Below are 21,044 nucleotides of genomic sequence, written 5' to 3' on the forward strand. Positions count from 1 at the left end.
GCCCTGGACTGCACCAAGAACGGGCGGCCGGTCTCCCTGCTGTGCGCGGACTACAAGATTCTGGCCAAAGCACTGGCCACCCGCCTCCGCACTGTCATGGCCTCCATCACCGGGCCTGAGCAGAGCTACTGCGTGCCGGGCAGAACCATCCAAGACAACCTGTTTCTGCTGCGTGACCTGGTTACAGCCAGTGAACTCTTTGGCCTAGACATTGGCCTCATCTCTTTGGATCAGGAGAAAGCCTTTGACCGGGTGGACCACGCCTACCTCTTTCAGACCCTGGAGGCCTTTGGCTTTGGGCCTCTTTTCACCGGGGCCTTCCGGGTCTTATATCAAGACACTTCCAGTCTGCTTAAGGTGAATGGAATGCTCTGTGCCCCGTTCCCCGCACGCAGAGGCATCCGTCAGGGTTGCCCCCTGTCAGGCATGCTTTATGCCCTGGCCATTGAGCCAGTGCTGCATGCGCTGCAGTGCCTCCTGGGTGGTGTGGCTTTGCCACTGGCCATGGGCCTGTCCATTGGCCCTCCGCTCTGGCTATCAGCATATGCAGACGGCATGACCATCTTCCTTAACACCCAGGAAGATGTGGAGTCCCTGACAGCCTGCCAGTGAGCCTATGAACGTGCCTCTTCGGCCCGAATCAACTGGGCCAAGAGTGGTACCCTGTTGCTTCGTGCGTGGGTCACCATGACTCTCCCAGATTTGCCAGGGAGCCTTGCCTGGCGTCGTGAGGGCCTCAAGGTCCTGGGCATGATCCTAGGGCCATCGACATTCATGGCGTGCAACTGGGACGGCCTCGAGGAAGGAGTGGAGGCCTGCCTACAAAGGTGGCGCTGGCGCCTACCCAGCCTCTCCTATCGTGGACGTGTCCTCATCGCGAACAACCTAGCGGCGGCGACCTTGTGGCACCCCTGCACCGTACTCGATCTGCCACAGGACCTACCCGAGAGATTCCAGTGCCTCCTGGTCATTTTTTTCTGGGATGGGCGCCACTGGCTCCCACGAGCTGTCCTTTACCTCCCTGTAGCTGAGGGGGGCCAGAGTCTGGTTGACCTTGCGAGCAAGGTAGTCGCCTTCCTGCCTGCAGGCCCTTCAACGGCTCCTGTACAGCGAGGAGCACCTACCTTGGCAACAAGTGGCGTGCCGGTTTCTGCAGAGGGTGGGGGCCCTCGGCTTTGACCGGGAGCTCTTTCTGTTGGACCTCACGCTTTTGAACTGGGCGGTGCTTCTGGCTTTCTACCGTGTTATGGTATGAGCCTGGCAAGCCACTTTCCGCCTCCAGCCCCAGGCCCCGGCACCTGCATTTCCCACATTTGCTGAGGGAACCCCTGGTGCACAACGCAGTTCTGAGGGGCCCTGTGCCGAGCCTGGCCTCTGTCAGTCTCACGGCCGTTCTCATCCAGGTGCGCGTCCTCCGCCTGAGCCATCTCCTTGACCCCGCTTGGTCAGTCTGCCTCTTGCCTGAGGCCTTGACCACCCGGCTGGGCATGCGCTCCGTCTGCAGCGTGGGCCATCTCCTGTGTGACATCTGGGCTGCCCTCCCAGCGGAGGCAGCAGCCACCCTGGACGATCATCTCTGGGTGGGCCAATTCCCCTGTGCTGCAGATGTCCCGAGTGAGGCTTTTCCTGCATTACCAGTCGCCCCGGCCATGGCCAGCGAGCTGGCCGGTGGCCCTGGCACCCTGCTGATGCTCCCCGTGCCTCTTGACAGTGACACGGGTTGCCCTTTTGCTTTCCTGTCACGTAGAAGCCTATATGCCTGGGTGGTTCATGTCCGCCATGCCCAAGTGCTGGCAGGCTGCCCCAATACACCGTGGCGATGGTGCCTGGGGCCGCCAGATTCCCCACCAGCCCACCCGGCATGGCGCATGTTGTATAAGCCGCCAACCGCCAAGAAGACTGGCGACCTGAAGTGGTGGTTGCTGCATGGCATCCTCGCCACTGGCATGTTTGCCTCAGAGACCACCTACGTGTGCTCCTACCCATACCGGGCGGCTGAGAAGGGCCCCGTCTGCCTGGCCAACTTTTACTGGGTTAGGCCAAGATGGCCGTCCTCAAGAGCCGCCGAAACCGGTTTGCTGGGACTGGCTCAGGTGACGCCTGCGGCTTTTCCGCTTCCTGGTGCAGGTGCGCCTCTCACTGGAGTTTGAGTATGCTGTGCTCCGGTGGGCGGTGCCCTCCTTTGAGACACGCTGGGCCCTTGAGGGAGCGCTGTGCCATGTGGAGGACAGCCATCTCAAATACGCGCTCTGATGTCATGACTGGTCTGGGCGACTGGGCTGGCTCGGTGTCGGACTATGACTTCCAGCTTGTGCTGCGTCCTGGGCCCTCACCAGGCTGCTTTTTTGCTTTCTTTTTGTATGGGAAGTTGAAGGTGTTGTCACGTGTATGATTGGATAGAGTAGGGTACAAATTGTTTATTTATAGTTATGACCGTGTGGCCAGCACTCTGACCACATAACTAGCGTGTAAGACACGATGTGGAATGAAGTAAAGGTGTCTGTCACGGTGCGATGTGATGAATGCAATGACACGGTGCTGTTGGTTTGATAGTAATTTGTTTGGGTTTTTTTGCTTTGTAAGCAGCCAACCTTTTTGTATCCCTGAACCCCTGAATAAAGTAGTCAAAAGTCAAAGTCCGTCCGTCCGTCCCTTGAACTTCAGTTTTGTTTTTGCTTTCACTTGCAGTCTGAGCTGAAATAAGAATTTTAGTTTTGGTTTTGATTTGACCTGCATAGCCAATTAGGTGAATTCATAACTTAATTTTTGTTTTGGATTATTATTTGAGTGTTTACCCTTCTGTTTACAAATCAAGAAAAAATATATGTAGTCTCTCTCACACTTCCTAAGAATAATCGCCTTGAAAACATGAATTACAACTTTGAAACTGCCAAGCTTGCTTAATATTGTATTGGCATCCATTCATTGCTGCTAATGAATTTTATAAAACAATGGATTTTTAGGAATGGAAAATTTCCCACAGAAAAATACAGCACTGGAAAATTCTCTGGTATGAGCTTTTGTGTCTCTATCCCCCGGTGAACTTAGTTTAAAGCCCTCTTCCCTAGGTTGGCAAGCCTGTATGCAAAGACACTCGTCCCTCTCTTTGTCAGGTGGACCTCAACTCTTCCGAGTAGTTCTTGGAATGCTAACACGGTCAAAGAAACGAAAGCCATGCTGGTGATGTATTTAGTCACATGTTGATCTTCAGGATGTGTCTGTTCCTAGCCATGCCTCTACCCTTGACTGAAAGAATCAATGTTTCCTCCACCTTTGTGCCCATAGCCATGTAGTCAGTCTTGATCTGCTGAATGCCACCCCTGGCAGTGTTGTCAGTGCCCACATGGATGGGTAACATGGGATAATAGAGGGCTGGGTGAGTCTCAGCTATCATGCTTGGCTGTGGGTTCTTGGCAGGTAGCACATGTCCCAAGCTAACATTTTGGGCAGCAGGATGGATGCTTCTGTGACCTGCGGGAGGGAGTCACCAACCACTACCACCCATTGTTTCCCCTTGGCAGCACTGGTCCCCTCTCCCTTTTCCTTCTCCTCCTTCTCAGTGGTGCGTGGCTTGCCTTCTTTTCCCATTGGAGTAGGCTTCTTCTCTGATGCTGGAGCTTCATACCTATTCTCCAGTAAGATGGAGCAGGTCTGGAAGAGGAGTGCTATCTTTTGTTAGAGGTCACAAGCTGCCAGTTTCCACCTTCTTGAGTATCTTACCCTAGCATCTGTGTCTTTTAATGCCTTCCCTGGCTGTCCCTCTTCCATGATGTGGGAGGTCTCTGTGCATTGAGTCTATGAAGACCTCATGTTTGCGGATGCTTCTGAGTCTATCTACTTTCTCCTGCAGATCCCTTAAATAACTCCTGAGAATCTACCAGGAGGCACCTCTTTATACTGCAAGCACTACCCTACCTGGCTATCTTTGAGGACTTGCAGGCCACAGTCCTTCAGACCAGCCAGACCAGAACCTGGGTGGAAGCCTCAGTGGCTAGGGCCCACACCTGGACTGAGCCCGCACAGGTGTGGTTAGAGAGGGAACTGGCAGTGGCAGAAACTCTGCAATTGTAACATCTAGCCATCCTGTTGGTTTTCTTGCTAGTTCCTTCGTTTTCTATTATCATGGCTTGCGTTATACATGAAGTCCTGCAAGATGTTCCTAGAAGTCCTTCCTGGCCATGGTGTACGTAAACCTTTGAACATATCAGTACTTTGCAGTGGTGTGAATGCAGATATTTCTGTTCAGAGGTCAAGTCTGTTACCATAGTCCCTGTTGTATAATTGTATCCAGTGGTACCATAACATTGTCTTGGTAGCTTTTTTTTTTAGATCGTTTTAACTAAGTTCTACATCCCTTAACTAACATCTCCGTCTACTTTTATAATAGTAAAATAACAATATATGGGGAAAATTGTGTATGAATGTTGTGGTCCCAGTCCCATTGAGAAGACAGCTCAACTATTTTATATTTTTGATAGTGTCAGAAAACCGTTACAGATATGCATAGCCTTGTATTATTACAGCCACCTTAGAGTATAGGAAACATCTCATTTTATTCTTAAACTGAATCCTATTTTTGAATAGGTATCCTGCCCACATTGAAGAAATTGATTACGAGGAAGGAAAAGTGCTTATTCACTTCAAACGCTGGAACCACAGATACGATGAATGGTTTTGTTGGGACAGTCCTTACCTTCGTCCCTTAGAGAAAATACAGCTAAGAAAAGAGGGGTTACAGGAGGACGAAGGTTGTACTGTAAGTAGAAATAGTGTTATAAGCAAATTGTTATTCAGCTAGTTAATTTCTGCTTCCCTTTAAATCCCTTAAGGACCCTGAATGCAACATGTACATTGGTCCTGTTTGAATTGGTGAGTGTTATGACTGAGTGCTGAGAATGAGCTGGGTGTGTTACAGACAGCGGAAGGAACAGTCCCTACCTGAAGCAGCTTACAGTATAAATAGAATGGCTTTAATTTTTCTTATTTCCATTGTTCTAACCACTGTAGTAAAATTTAAAATATCCTTATGAGCCACTGCTACTGTCTTACTATAGGGTATTGATTTTGCTTTTCTACATTTAACAAGGAAACAGTTCCAGTCTTTTTGTGAATAAGTTTACTTGAAAACTCGGTATGTTTATTTTTCTAGTTCAGGTAGTACAGATTATTAATATTTGTTTTCTAAATACTTGTTTTTGTAGGGATTTCATATAAATGATCAGGTATTGGCTTGCTGGTCTGATTGTCGTTTTTATCCAGCCAAAGTCACTTCTGTTAACAAAGATGGTAAGGCATTACTTTTGATTTGCTGTATTTAATAGTAAGGCAACTTTAATTATGTTCAATACTTTATAATGCTCCCAGGATTATGTAGCCATTACACTGTAGCATGCTATTCCTATGAACTGGTAGCTCTGTAAATTTTTGTTAAATGTTGTTGGTACATAAAGTGGTTATGTGTGCTTTTTAATGACTGTATCATGAATGAACACATCACCCAACTTAAAAAAAAAAAGGATAGAGATGAATTTCTTATTAATTACAATAATTTTTCCATTATAGCAAAGAGTTAAATCCATTCCCTAAGATTTGCATGAATATTTTTTGGCACTTTGACAATCTTTACAGAGTAAAGAATGAAATAACCATACAGGTTGCTGAATTGAACAAATACTACTTTTTTCCATGAAGTAAGTAAATCAGACCACTACATTTTCTCTTGATATACAAATCACTTTTCCATCAAAAGTTCCACTATGTTCTTGATGAACACTTTAGACTTACAGTCTCTATAAGAGTGAAAGGATGCATATATGTAATTGAAATGTGTAATAATTTTAAGAGTCTGCTAAAATAAAGGGCATTGTACTTTTATGCAGAACACAATGTCCTGGCGACAAAAAATCAAATTAATTGTGTACAATACATTTAGTAGGACTTTTAGAATGAAATTTGACGAGATACTGGACAAAGAAAATTGAAATACTCTCCCTAGGAAAGTAATACATATTTTAGGTCTGATAACTTTGTTATAGATACCAGTAAGAGGTTATTCAGAAAGTAGGGCAGAGTGGCACCTTAGAGACTAACTGGTTCAGAGGAGCGTGAACTCATGCTTATTTGAATTGGCTTCTAAGATACTACCCTTCCCTATCTTCTATCTGACTTACCATGGTTAACCACCTCAATAAGAGGAGGTGATATGGAGGTTTCAGAATTATTTTTAATGTCACTAAGATATCTAAGAAAAGTGTATAAATAACCTGCTTATATGGATTTGCTTCAAAACTTGGCTATAGAGTTGGGTATCCATTGTTAATAGATTAGATTTTCATGTAGAATTGTACAGAACTTGTGTAAAATTTTTAAAGGCAGTTGTTATTTTTTGACATCGCCTGATTTAAGATATCTATTTACAGCATCCTAAATTTTAAATTGTTATTTGCTGCCAGGATTTATCGTCAATAGCAGGGTAAGATCCAGGTTGTGGGACTCCCTAGAGGCTGGATCCAGGCCTGGCAAGGGCAAACAGTGTGAAGGAGCTACATGTAGAATTTAATGAAGCTGTTGCTTGCCCTGCCACTAGCATGTGTCCCCAGTGGGGCTCTGTACCCTGGATTTTAGTTGTGAATCCTGTCCCTGCTTGCCTTGCTCCTAAATTTTTAGCCTCCCCTTATGAGCCCTGTGGACCTGGTGATATGGCACTTGCAGGCTGGATCTAGCTTGCAGGCTATAGGTTTGACACCCGTGTTCTGTAGGAATATTTTCACAAATTGAGATCTACATTATTTTACCAAAATAATATCTTAGCGTATGGACAGGCATTACATTTGTGCTGTAAGAAACTTCTTTCTCCCAGCACAAAAAGCTACTGTACAGGTTTTCAGTGGGTTTTCACAGTAGAACAACTTTTCTTTCTGAAAAAAAAAGAGGTGGAGAGCACTTTTAATTAGGCAGTTATCTCTCCTAGGAAGTTTTCTAGCACTTCTCTTTTGTGTCCTGAGGGATCTTCAGTACTCCAGAGTCCTTTGCTTTCCCTTCCCCCTACCTCAAATAGGAGGGAGAGTGGTGGCTCTCTGATAGCCTACCCAGTGGTAAGCTTTCACGGAGCCCTGCAGAGACCCTGTTGCCACTCCTTGAACAGTGCCCAAATGGTTTAAGTGGTGACAATGATTTCTGCCACCACTTGAACAGCTCTACCCCCACCCTGGTCTATGCAAAAGATTAGGGAGCATCCCTGCAAATCAACCCATCTTTGAGTGTCTGATAACGGGTACCAGCGCAACCTGTAGATGAAAGGGCTGATGTATTGAGCCACATAAGAATGCCTCCTCTGTCTTGCACAACTCCCGGGTGATCCCAGGCTGAGGGAATTCCCCATGGGTTGAACAGTTCTGGGGAGCCCTGGGACAGGTTGAGGTGTGGCACTTCTGCCTTCTGCCCATAGGATCATAGGAAAATAGGGCTAAAAGAGACCTCACAAGGTCATCTAGTCTAGCCCCCTGCTCAAGTCAGGATCATTCCTGACTTAAATCATCCTAAAAAAGTGTCTACCCTAACCTGTTTTTGAAAATTTCCAAGAATGGAGATTCCACAGTTTCTTTAGGGCAACCTGTTCCAATATTTACCACATTCATAGTCAGAAAGTTCCTCCTAATCTCCAACCTAAATTTCCTCTGCTGCACTTTGAGGCCATAGCTCTTAGTCCTGTACCTTACAACCACAGAGAAAAGCCCATCTCCATCATCTCTGTAATCACCCTTCAGGTATTTGAAGACTTATCCCCCCTCAATCCCTCCTTAGTCTTCTCCAGACTAAACAGTCCTAGTTCATTCAGCTGTTCCTCAAAAGTTTTTGCCTCCCAGGCCCCTAAACATTCTTGTTTTGCACTGAACTTTCCCAACTGTCCACCTGCTTCTTGAAAGGTAGGACCCAAAACTGGATACAGTACTCTAGTGAGGCCTCACCAGTACTGAATAGAGCAAATCTGCGTTACCTTGGAGCTGTGCAAATGTTAAGCATTTCCCTGTGGCTCAGTCCATTCTCTGTATTCTCAGGGTGGGTCGAACCCCTCCTCCTGGTGAACATATAGCCCCAGTTACTACTTTCGTACTGGTCATGGTACCAGGGAGCAGCTTAGTTTGTTAGCGCAGCCCTAGTTTGCCTGCAGAGGGGTGTGGGGGCAGGGAGAGGCAGGCAAACCCCCCACATGCCTGCCTCTCTCCCAATCCCAGGCAGTGGGGGGTTTGCCTCTCCCTTGCCCTCACTTCTAGCTGATGCCTTCATGATATCAGTTGGAGACATCCTCTCTGGCATGGGAGCAAAGGAGCAGCTCCCTATCACCTCCTGGCTGGGAGAGCTCACCTTTGAGGTGATTGTTGCACTCCAGCCATAGGGTCGGAATGCCTGCGTGTTGTCCCTTCTCTCACCATGCTTCCAAGAGCTGCACGTTTCCCTAGCAAGGTTATTGACATATGAACAATTGACAGTACACTACAAAGGAGGGGGAAGGAATGGGATTTTTACCTTAGGTCAACTGCTACATGATAACTGCCTGTATGCAAGTGCTGGCTCTTGCTCTCATGGTAATTGGAAGAGGTCAGTGTAGCTTCCATTTTGAAGGTTAAACTGCCATGGTTTAGATTTACATAGGCAGTTACCATGGAACAGCTTATGAGATAAAACCCTCATCCCTTTTATAATATTTTAAGTTGATTACACATTCATATTCTTAACAAAATTTATCTGCTGAAAAATCTTGAAAATGCATTTCATTATTGCAGCTCACATATAGAAACCAATTTTTATTTCATGGCATTATGACTCTATGGCTTGAGTGGGGCTAGCTGTTTGAGTTGGGAAAGAGTTGGCTGTGTTCCTTTTTTATGATGCTGATATCTCTTAGATCTTTTGGCCCCCAAAGTTAAAATTTTTAACTTTTCATTTTCAGGATAAATAGTGGAATACAAGATATTTTTAAATATATTCATATAAGGATCTATTAGTGCTTTCTTCCTGATTATTTTTCATATTAAATGCATTCCTCCATGTTTATTTCATTATAGAGGACCTCTAGAGCTTAGAGATGTAATATTGCTAATCCTCAAAGCTTGGATTTTTATTTAGGGGCAAATATACCTTGTTGTTTTAGGAGTGTTTGATAACTGTTTCTTGCTTATTCTTTGAATAATTTCCAAAATGTAAATGAAATTAAACTGCTCATCAAAATGTGTTCTCAAATCTTAGGTACATACACTGTAAAATTTTACGATGGAGTAGTTCAGACTGTCAAAAATATTCACGTCAAAGCTTTTTCCAAAGATCAGGTGAGAATATTTTTTTCTAGTTTAATTATAAAATACTAGAAATATCTTACAGGTTAGTTAATTTATTTGAGTTTATTTCAATTAAAATGCAAGCAACTGTTTAACTGCTTTAGTACTAATATCAAGTGTCTGAGACAAATCTATTAAATAGAAGAAGGCAGTGAAAATCTTAAAGATATGATTAAGATAGTCTTGGACCTTTCTGTTCTCACAAATACAGATCTTAAATCAAATGTGCCATAGGTATCTAGGGTTAAAGTTGTTTTCCTAAGTAGATGGAAGATTCAGACATTACACATTCTGAGATTATAGTTTGCTCTTTCGGGTTTTTTTGGTGAACACAGCTAAGGTGTCTTATCTATTATAAGAATAATACATTAATAAAAACAAAAATGCCAAATGGCATGTGCAAGTTATTTAAAGAAAGGAGGGGGGATCTGGTTGAACAAGGAGGAACCCCCCCCTCCCTCCCCCGTATTTTGTATTTACCGTTATTACTTGAATAGAAGAGGACCCTGATTATAAGATGACCCCTCAATAATTAGATTCTATATATGGAAAATTTATAATTTTTTGTATAATTTTCTTGTTAATATCATCTTAAGTATTGGAGGTTTACCTTTGTATTTTTCCTGCTGCTACAGCAAGGAAAATAAGTCCAGGGGTTAGGTAGCCCTTTGCTCTGTGCTTCCCCCCAACCTTTTCCCCTTGCAGCCTCTTCTCCCCCTCCCCCCGCTTACTTCTTTCAGACCCTGCTGTCCCTGAGCACATGGAAGTAATGAGCAAATTTGAAAAAAATAACCTTGAAATTAAACATGGATGTAGCAATTTGCATATAGTATCCATATACTTAGTTCATCCAGAATTGACTCATGTTGTTTTTTTGAAACTGCTGCAAGTTTTAGCACAGGAGCTTCACAAACACACTTCTGAACAGCACATTGGCACCTGCTTATATCTAGTATAAACTATGTATGGTATTAGTTCAAAACCAAAAGACTCATGATTTACCGCATAGTTCCCTGGGCTGGCGCCCACCAGTCAACAGCATTTCAAACTATGGTGAGCCATGACATTTCATACAGTTTACCCAGAATCCATATGTTGCACCATCTCTCAACCTGATGAATATGGTTAGTGGGGCCCTGCCCTTTATGGTGACTTCACAGCTCGGTATTGCTCAGTATGTGTGAATACTCCAACTATACCCCTCTCTACAAAAACATCCATGTGCTAATTAGCCCCCACTCATGACTGAAACCAGACACTCTTGTCACAAGTCCTTGGATGCTCCAGAAAATGTGCAAATGAGACGCAGGGCTGCCTCATTTGGCTTCATCTCTGGAGGGTGGGGCCACACTAATCATATGTGCTAGGATGAGAGAGGGCGCAACAGAGGGATTTTGAGTAAACAGTATGAAATATTGTGGCTCACCATGACTTGAAAAGAGTTGGTTGTGAGAGGGATTGCACTTAATGGGCACTAGCATATATTTTATTCAGATGGGTTGCACTGGCCTATTCCTGTAGTAGGTTCTTATCAATTTGTTGTGGAACAAGATAATGTTGTTATTGTAAACTGTTAAGATATGAGGAGGAGTTGATATATTATGGGGTTTTGTTGGATGATGCAGTGTTGATATTTGTAAATATGTATAAGAGGTTTTGGATTTTTAAATAAAATGTTTCATAGATTTTATAGACATTAGGGGCTGGAAGGGACCTCGCAAGATCATTGAGTCCAGCCCCCCCTGCCATAGGCAGGAAGTTTGCTGTGGTTAAATGATCCTAGCAAGATATGCATCCAAATGCCTTTTGAATGAGTCCAGAGTAGGTGCTTGCATCACCTCTGGGAGGTAGTCTGTTCCAGACTCTGGACACTCGGGCTGTAAAGAAGCTTTTTCTTATGTCCTAGTTATCCCTTGGGGAGCCCTGGTGAACAGCTGTTCTCCCAGATCCTGGTGCACCCCCATTATATGCTTATAGGCTGCCATCAAGTCACCCCTGAGCCTTCTCCAGGCTGAAGAGTCCCACATCCCTCAGCCTCTCCTCTTAAGGCTTGCTCTCTTCGCCTTTGATCTTGCAAGTGGCTCTCCTGGACTCTCTCAAGCTTATCCACGCCCCTCCTGAAGTAAGGGGCCCAAAACTGGATGCAGTACTCTGGCTGCGGCCTCACCAAGGCCAAGTAGAGCCGGAGGATGACGTTCCTGGTTTTGCTTGAGATGCATATGTGGATGCATGCCAGAGTTTGATTTGGTTTGCCAGCTACGGCATCGCTTTGGTGCCTCATGTTCATCTTGTGGTCAATCAAGACCCGCAAGTCTCTTTCAGTTATGGTGCTAGCGAGTGTAGCCAGTGTGACTGCTTTCCCCCATAGTTTAGTGTCGTCGGTGAACTTTGCCAATCTGCATCTGATGCCTGAATCCAGATTGTTTATGAAGATGTTGAAGAGTACTGGCCCAAGTATTGAGCCCTGAGGGACACCACTGGTCGCTTTGCGCCAAGTTTATTTGCTCCCATCAACTAATACTCTTTTGGTCCAACCCCGGATCCAGTTCCCCAGCCATCGGGCTGTGAGATGGTCAAGGCCGCAGTTCTCCAGCTTAGCCATGAGGACATCATAGACCAAGTCAAAGGCCTTCTTGAAATCTAGATACATGACATCAACCTTGTCTCCCTTGTCCAGGCAGTGTGTCACCTGGTCATAGAAGGAGACAAGGTAGGTCAGGCAGGACCTTCCAGCAACAAAGCCATGTTGGTTGGCACTCAGAAAGTTGCCTTCCATTAGCCTGCTGCTGATGGGATCCTTGATAATTTTCTTCAGGATCTTTCCAGGGATGGATGTCAGACTGATTGGTCTGTAGTTCCCTGGGTCTTTCTTCCTTTTTTGGAGATTGGGACTACATTAGCTCTTTGCCAATCCTCCACTACCTCTCCTGAGTGCCGCGAGTTCTCAGATATCTTTGCCATAGGGCTTGCTATGATGTTTAGGAGATTGGCCTTTTCCTGAGCGTCAGATGTTGGCTGCCCCTTTTGATTTAGCAGGGGTCCAGCGTTGCCTTTGTTTTTCCTCCGATTTCCCACATATCTGAAGAAAGACTTTTTGTTGTGCGTGATTCCTGTGGCTAGCCTGAGTTCAGTTTCTGCCTTGGCTTTTCTGGTCCACTCTACAGGCATGGGCTAGTTCTGTGTAGTCCTCCTTCTGTTGAGTTTAATAAAAAAATAAAATAAAAAGGTTCTTATTAATTTTGTGGCCATGGGGGACTGCTTTCGCGCTTTTGCCCTAGTTGCTTCTCGGCCTTTTGGCTAGGAGCAAGCAAGGTTAGGGGGCATCTGAACTCCAAGGTTTCTGGGCATGTAGGATGCTACCCAAAAGTAAAAAGGTTTTCACCAATATGTTTGTCCAATGTGGGCCATGTGTTTTATAGTCATGTTCAATGTTGGCTGCATTTAATCAGTTTCATAGTTGGTTTCCATTGCTGAGCACATGCAGCAGCCATTTAATAATAGTGTACCTAGTGAGATTTTCTTGTATTCAGTTATAGGGTTGAGGGGCTTTTTTCCCCATGCCAACTGGGGGGGAAACCTTGCCTTGTATTCGAGACCACGCACAACCCCCAACACCCCTCACCTCTAACTTTCTTCCAAAATTATGCTATGCTTCTTCAGTGAAGAAGCCACATGCCAGCCTCACTAAGGGAGGAGGCAGAGTTCACCCTTCAGGGTCAGAACTAATGTTAACCATTTCTGAGCCACTGTTGTATTGTTAGTAGCTTTTGGCTGAGCTGCTAACTGTTTCTACAAATTAGCCAGTGGCTGTGAGAGAGTTAATACTTCAGCTTTTTCCTGAGCAGCCTGGGTCTGTATTCAGCCATGCTATCAGGATCCTCTGCAGTTAGAATTCAGTCATGGCTCTAGAGAAACCTTTTTTCCTTCATTCTGCATTATCAAACCAAGGTGTGGGTCTTATTTGGGGCTGAGTGGTATGTGAGAACATTTGGTGTTTTCTTTGGATGACTATCTCTACTGTCAGATTTTCAAAGTGGGACCCCTCCAAGGAGGAGGCTTGAGAGACCTTCAGCAGGGTGTCCCAGTGTTTGTTTCATAGCTTCATGAAATGTATTTATTGCCTTCTAACCACACTCTGGTTTCATGGATAAGGCACTTTACAGCTCTTCTGCGCCTGCCTGTACAATTACCTTATTCTTCAGTTACTGTTAGGAAGAACTGAACTGCTTTGAAAGACTTTATGTTCCACTTAAATGGGTCATTCAAATAAAAAAGAAGCATCTCTTCCCCCCCTTTATTATTTGCATTGTCATTTGTGAATGATAGCTTCAGCATGTTTAGAATAGGCTGATGATAAAGCATTTGAAGAATAATTTTAATTATCTCAAATCATTTAAATCTTTATGAGTTTTACTTCAGGAATTGGTTTGAGTTTGTATAATTCTTTTTTGTGTTATCACATGTTTTTAATTGCTCTAATGCAGTTCTTTCAGGCCTTCAGTCCTAGGTCAGGAATGAGTTAAAAAAAATCTTAATGGACATGATTAGATCAGGTGAACTTGACATTAATTGACATAATTAATATAGTCTCTGTCTACTTTTGGGTTCACTGAAAATTCTTTCATTAGGTTACATTCTTATAAGAGCAATGCTTGACATTAGGTAAGGACCAAAAAGCAATGATTCTAAAATCTTACCTTGGGCTTCTCTTGAATTTTCTCTTGTGTTGGTAGATTTGAAATTGTAAAATGTGAAAGTATATTTATAGTAGTAACAGGTACCCAGTTACCTGTGTTTGTTTATCTTGTCCTTTTTGAGAGGCCTCAGATTTTGTTTAAATTTAGTGAAGGGTTGGGGGTTTTTTGGCAGGTGCGGGTTGTTTTGTTTTGTTTTTTAAGGTCTGAATATGTTTGCTGAGTTGGGAGCCCATGTGATTATAAAGTCTGGAGTTGAGTCTTTACGAGACTCGCATAGACTTCATGTTGAGTTGTTTGTTATGGAAAGTCTTTTCACACCCCACCTTCCCCCCCACTCCACCACAGTAGCTTTGTTACATCAGTAAGAGTTATGGATTTCTAGGGCAGAACCAGAACCTCATCATACATTCAAGATACATCCATGCTTGGTTTGCATTTTTACATGTTGTGTCCAGCAGCTCATACTGCACTAAGGTTGTGACTTTTTTCTTCATATCAGTGGCATCTGTTAGTGATAAAGACTATTATCCCACGTCTTTGCTGTGCAGCGGAGGATGTATAATGGCTTCTGCTACAGATACGACTAGGAAAAGAAAAGCACTCAATCTCAGGTCTTGCAGGGTTAGCTTACTGTGGTACATGTTGGGTAGTTTCCTGCCTCCCAGACAAGCCCTTTTTTTTGGTGAAGACACTATTTTTCTAACAAAGTATGCCCATGGCTTTGTTAAGAAGTGTGTGTTATTCTAGTAGCATTCAAACTGCATTAGATAGCATATTTAGACACAGTAATCTAGAAGAAGGTTGTATCCGAAAGTCTGGATAACTGTTTTATGGAAGAATATGACAGCCTTTATAAATGCCTGTACTTGAAACTTGGAAGGCTACTACATGAAGGTCAGCTTCATACTATTCAGTACCAGGATATATTTGTATGACAGGTAACCTTATCCAGTAAAAATTTAAACACACACACCACAGTAGGATTTTAGCAGAAGGTTGTTTTTTAGTGCTTCTAACTTAACACATGGGTTACATTAGCATGATGGGTGTTGTTGTGTTTGGGTTTTTTCTACACCCGTTTTAAAACGAGAGAGAATTAATTTCAAAGTTGCAAAGAATCATGAACTTTTTTCTTACTATTTTCTTTGTTCTAGAATATTGTTGGTAATGCTAGGCCTAAAGAAAGAGGTAATGAAATCACTTCATCTCCTGAAAAACGGGAGAAATTTAAAGTACAAAGGAAAGCAGTTGAGAACGCTAAGGAGGACAAGGATGAAAAGACATTAAAGACTGAAAAACGATGTAGACATTCTGATAAAGAAGGAAAATTAATAGTCTTCTCAGAAAAAGGCAAGGTCTCTGAAAAGAATATACCAAAGAATGGGAAAGAAGACAAAGAGAATATATCAGAAAATGATATGGAATATTCAATAGACACACAAATTGAGAAGAAACCAGAAAATGACAATGTGAAGATCCCACAAGAAGGCATAAAAGAAACTAAAAGGAAACGTGGTAGACCACCTATAACTCCCCCAACAGGTGAGTACATAAATATAAATGCTTAGGTAGTACTGTAGGCAAGGTTCTTTGGATAAATGTGATATCTTTTATTAGACCAACTAAATAGTTGGAAAAAATGTTCTTCAGGGATAGGGAGAGTCTGCTGGTGTTTTGTGTACTCTTCTGGATGGAACAGAAGCGTAAGTCAATATGCAAATGCATGGCAGAGAAGATCAGAGGAGATGAGAGACAATAGGTGCAAGACAGGTAAGTGGCGGGGGGGGAAAGGAGGGAATGTTGACCTAGTTATTGAATTTGGCTGCTAAACTGTAGTGAGGTTATCGGATGGCAAACAGGTTATAATATGCCATAAAACTAATGTCTATATTTAGTCCATGATTTTTTGTATCTGGTAGACTTATGAAGTGAAGTTCATAGGCTCATCTTCAAAAGGTGTTTTGTAACTTCCCTTTGAGGATTAGAACTGAAAGATTGGACAGAGAGTTGTCTTGTGAGAAGTGTGCAGCCAAAGGTAATTGGGTATTATTCTTTGATAGATTTTTGGTGTGCGTTCATTCTGGTGCGCAGTTGTTGTTTAATGTCTCCTTTGTATTTTCCATCAGGGCATTCAGTGCACTGAATGAGATATTACACTTCTTGAGGTGCAGGTGTAAGATCCAGAAATGGTGATAGTTCTGTTGCAGGGTCTAGTTATTGTGGGAGTGGTGCAGATGTGTTGGCAGGTTTTACATTTCTTGTCTCGGTATGGTCTGGATACATTCAGTGTGCTTTGGGCCATAGGAAGTTTATTTCTGGTGATGCGGTTGGCTAGGTTCGGTGTTTGTTTAAAGGCTAGGATGGGTGGTTCTGGAAAGATCTGTTTAGGAATTGGGTCGTCTTCTAGGATTAGTTTCAATTGTTTGAGGATTTTCCACATATGTTCCAGGGGAGGATAGTATGCCATTACTAATGTGTGTGATTTGTGGGAACTTTTTTTTTAGGTAGTACTGTAAAACATTTTTATAGTTAGAAATATGGAACAACACAACATTCCATTTTTTCTTATTTGGAGTCTAGTGATCACAATTCTGTATGAATATGGAAATCAGTGTTTCTGTTGTGGCAATAATACTGCTTATCATGTGAGCACAAGCACTACTAACCCGTAGAGTCAAGACACCAACAGCATATTTGGAATAGAGATCTAAAATTTAGGAATAAACATAGATAAGACAAACTTTAACAAGATATGTTGTAATATAATAGGAATACATAATAAAAAAGAGGTATAGTAAAATACATTTTATTTGTCACCTCATTGGGATCAATAATGATGACAGATAATCAGTGCCTAGAAATTTTTACCTTTTTTGAGATATTTTGATAAGCAGCGATAATGGGTTCCTTAATTTAAAAAATTGCAAATTCACTGATTAAAAAACCCCAACATTAATGATTTAAAATGAAATACTACAATATATATAGGTATCAGTTGAACACAATGTTTTATTGATATATTTAAAATTTTAAAGCAGTTTGGAAGCTTACAGTCGCTACAGTAAAATTAGAGGTGCACTGTTATATATCGGGCCATATTGTATCAGCACTGTTAAAAGGAAAACTAACATTATCAGCAGTCGGCTTTTTTTGGCCACCGTGGCCGATAATATCGTCAATAAATGCAGCATGCACGTGCGTGGCCGCAGCATGCTGCCAGGAATGTAGCCCGGCAGCTTGGAGAGCAGCCTCCTGCCAGTAAGTCTGTGGGGAGGGGAAGAAGAGGTGTGTGGGAGGGAAGAGGCATGGGGTTGAAATATTGAGGCCCCCACAGTGAGGGAGGGAATGGGGCTGGGGCAGCGGTAGGTGCTCTGCCCAGCTGGGGCGGACTGGGAGGCAGGGTGCGGGATGGAGCTGCGGGCGGCTCATTCATAGAAGTAGGGTCGGAAGGGACCTTGTAGATCATCAAGTCCGACCCCCTGCCCTGAGCAGGAGAGAAAACCAGGCTCAGATGACCCCAGCCAGGTAGACATCAAGCCTCCTCTTAAAGACGCCCAGGGTAGGAGCCATCACCATTTCCCTTGGAAGTTGGTTCCAGATCCTAGCCGCCCTGACTATGAAGTAGTGCCTTTGGATGTGTAGTCTAAACCTACTCTCTAACAATTTGTGGCTGTTATTCCTTGTTACCCCAGGGGGCGCTAAGGGCAACAGGGTCTCTCCCAAACCCTGCTGGTCCCCCCTGATGAGTTCATAGATGGCCACCAGGTCCCCCCTCAGCCTTCTCTTGTGAAGGCTGAACAGGTTACGGTCCCATAGCCTCTCTTCGTAGGGCCTGCCCTGCTGTCCACGGATCATGCGGGTGGCCCTCCTCGGGACCCTCTCAATGCTGTCCATATCCCTCCTGAAGTGCGGCGCCCAGAACTGAACACAGTACTCCAGCTGTGGCCTGACCAGTGTTGCATAGAGGGGGAGGATCACCTCTTTGGCCCTGCTTGAGATGCATTTGTGGATGCACGACAAGGTACTGTTGGCCCTACTGACCGTGACCTCGCATTTTCGGCCCATGTTCATCTTGGAGTCAGTAATGACTCCAAGATCTCTTTCTGCCACCGTGCTCTCAAGAGGGGAGTTTCCCAGCTTATGTGTGTGCTGCTGGTTCTCACTGCCCAAGTGCAGCACCCTGCACTTGTCAGTATTGAAACCCATCCTATTTTTGTTAGCCCACCCCTGTAACCTGTACAGGTCCTGGTGTAATCTGTCCTTCCCTACTAGCGTGCCCACCTCACCCCAAATTTTGGTATCGTCAGCAAATTTGAAGTCTGTTTTTACCCCGTTGTCCAAGTCACTAATAAAGAAATTGAACAGTGCGGGCCCAAGGACTGAGTCCTGGGGGACTCCACTGCCCACTTCCCTCCAGGTCGAAAAAGACCCGTCCACCACCACTCTCTGAGTACGACCCTTCAGCCAATTAGCAGTCCATCTGACTTTGTAGACATCAATGTCACCTAATTTTTTGATGAGAATGAGGTGGGAGACAATGTCAAAGGCCTTGCTGAAGTCCAGAAAGACTATATCCACGGCGATACCTGTGTCCAATGCTTTTGTGACCTGATCATAGAAGGTAATTAGGTTGGTCTGACAGGACCTGCCCCTAATGAAACCATGCTGGTTGCCCTTGAGCATCATCTCTGCTGCTGGCCAGTCACAGATGTGCTCCTTGATGATCTTCTCAAAGAATTTCCCCAGGATCGAAGTAAGACTAACGGGCCTATAGTCGCCTGGGGTCCTCCCTCTTCCCTTTTTTGAAGAAGGGGACCACGTTGGCTTTCTTCCAGTCATCTGGCACCTGGCCGCCAGAGCACCACGAATGCTCATAAAGCCATGCCAGGGGCCCCGCAATAACCCCTGCCAATTCCCTCATCTGAACACGTCCAGCCCCTACAGAAGCTCTCTAACCTGGTCCTCCCCACCTTAGGTGGGGAAGCTCCTGCCACCGCGCACAGTGCTGGGGGAGGCATGGGGGGCATGTGCCCCCCAGATTTGTGCGCATGGTGAGGGCAGGCTGTGGGCTTGGGCCAAGTCCCCCCCAGCCTCTTCCGGCGGAGGCAGCCGCGGGAATGGGTTGTGCTCGGTGGGGAGGGAGGGAGGGGGCTATGGCAAATTTTGGGGTAGCTGCAGCCCCCCTGTAGCCCACTCTCCCAGGGCCACCTGCTCCAAGCACAGCTCCGGGCCAGCCCCCCTGCTGGGAAGAGGCCACAGCAGGCAGCCTGCCCTTGTCCCACGCACAAATCTGGGGAAGTACATGCCCCCCCATGCCTCTCCCTGGGGGTGTGCGCAGTGACAGGAGGTGCTGCCTGCCACCTGGATGAGCTACCTGTGGCTCTGTCCTGTGCCCTGCTCTGCACTGCCCCTGTCCCTGTCCCAGTCCCGCTCCCACTCCCTTCTTCACTGTGGGGGCCTTGACTTGCCTCTCCCATGCACTTTCCCTCCCCCATGCCCCACCCCCGGACTTACTGGCCGGAAACTGCTCTCTGAGCTACTGGGCTGCATCTTGGCAATCAGATCAGTATCAGCTGATATGGCTGGTTAATAATAGGCGATTGATATTGGCCAAAGAAACTTTAGTGGTGCACCCCTAAATAGAATATATTTTAAGTACCTGTACATTTTTGTTTTTGATTTTGGGTTTTTTATTATGGAAAATCAGAGCTTCCTCTGCTCCCGTTGCTTAACAGGACATAGGTTGAGGCCCTTCACTCTCCACCAACAGCCCCCCCACCCCTGCCAGAGGGGGCTCCCAGCTGCCAGGGCTGTGGGGCCAGGGACTGAGGTCCACAGCCCCTCTACCCCCAGCAGTAGTGCCCAAGCTCCAGCTGCCACTTGTAGGATGGGCCGGCTGTTGTGGTGGAGTGGAGCACGGAGCACATCTTCTAGGGGTGCATCAGTAGAGATTTTTGGGGTCGATACCAGTAGCTGGTTTTTAAGGAGGCATATCGGCCAATACCGATCCAATTTCCAATACCAGCCCGGCAGCTTGGAGAGCTACGTGCAGCTGGTAAGTCTAGTGTGATGGAAGGGGCGTGGTGGGGGGCAGATCAAGGACTCCGTAGTGAGGGAGGAGTGGGACTGGGGCAAATGCCACCCAGCCGGGGCAGGAAGGGCTCAGGATGGAGCCATGGCTCCTCTGGAGCAGAGGATAGAGGGTGGCTTCCTCCGCTACGTGCTGGTTGTCTGGGAGCCACAGGTCTGGTAGCTCGTCTGGCGGGGAATGGCAGGGGTGTGCCCCTGGATCTGCACAGGGTGCGGCAGTCTGGGGCCGGGAAGAGCCCTGGCCCTAGCCCAGCCTGCCCTGCCCCGCACGGGTCTGGGGGCACACGCCGCCCGCCCCCCGGTGCCCACAGACGAGCAGCGGGAGCAGCAGTGGGAGCCGCCAGATGAGCTGCCGGACCAACGGCTCCTGGACGAGCAGCGTGCAGTGGGGTGGGGAGCTAAAGTCTATACTGGGCAGCCCACATCCATCTCACGCACAGATCTGGGGAACACACTCCCAAGTGCATGCTGCAGTGGGAAGCCAGTCCCTCCCCCTGCCCCTCTGGATGAGCCGCCTGTGGCTGTGTTGCACTCTCCACTGGGGCCCTGCAGCTGCGAATTCTAGCCCTAGGCCCCAACTTAGGGTGCGCAGATAAATATTGTTTTGACTGATACTGATGGCTGATTATTAACCAACCATTTTGCCATTTTGGCTGATACTGATAAGATAGCCTATATGCAGCCCGGCAGCTTGGAGAGCAGCATCTGGCTGGTAAGTTTCTGGGGGAGGGAAGGGACATGGTGGGGGGAGGGGGGAGTGCAGATCAAGGCCCCCTCAGTGAGGGAGGGAATGGGGCAGGGGCAAACATTGGCCGGGTGGGGTGGGGTGTGGAGTGGAGCTGCAGATGACTCGTTGAGAGGCCCCGGGGGTGGGAGGGTGGGGAGGAGGTGGGGCTCCCCACTGCTGTGCCTGCCCCTGGGG

General features: G+C 45.9%; 1 protein-coding gene across 8 annotated transcripts in view; it reads left to right on the forward strand.

Moving 5' to 3' along the window:
• Nucleotides 1-21,044, forward strand: part of PHF20 (PHD finger protein 20) — a 204,453-nt gene that overhangs the window by 33,944 nt on the left and 149,465 nt on the right. For 5 of the 8 annotated variants that reach the window (XM_025214660.1, XM_006032917.3, XM_006032918.3 and 2 more), the window contains exons 3-6: nucleotides 4,585-4,756; nucleotides 5,202-5,286; nucleotides 9,247-9,326; nucleotides 15,187-15,574. In XM_025214660.1, coding sequence (XP_025070445.1) covers nucleotides 4,585-4,756; nucleotides 5,202-5,286; nucleotides 9,247-9,326; nucleotides 15,187-15,574 — 725 coding nt within the window. Of the gene's footprint in view, nucleotides 1-4,584; nucleotides 4,757-5,201; nucleotides 5,287-9,246; nucleotides 9,327-15,186; nucleotides 15,575-21,044 lie in introns of those variants that run through there. The other 3 variants (XM_025214658.1, XM_014524322.2, XM_025214657.1) reach the window with 3 other exon arrangements.

This window comes from Alligator sinensis, unplaced genomic scaffold, assembly GCF_000455745.1.
Source record: "Alligator sinensis unplaced genomic scaffold, ASM45574v1 scaffold249_1, whole genome shotgun sequence".
NCBI lineage: Eukaryota > Metazoa > Chordata > Crocodylia > Alligatoridae > Alligator > Alligator sinensis.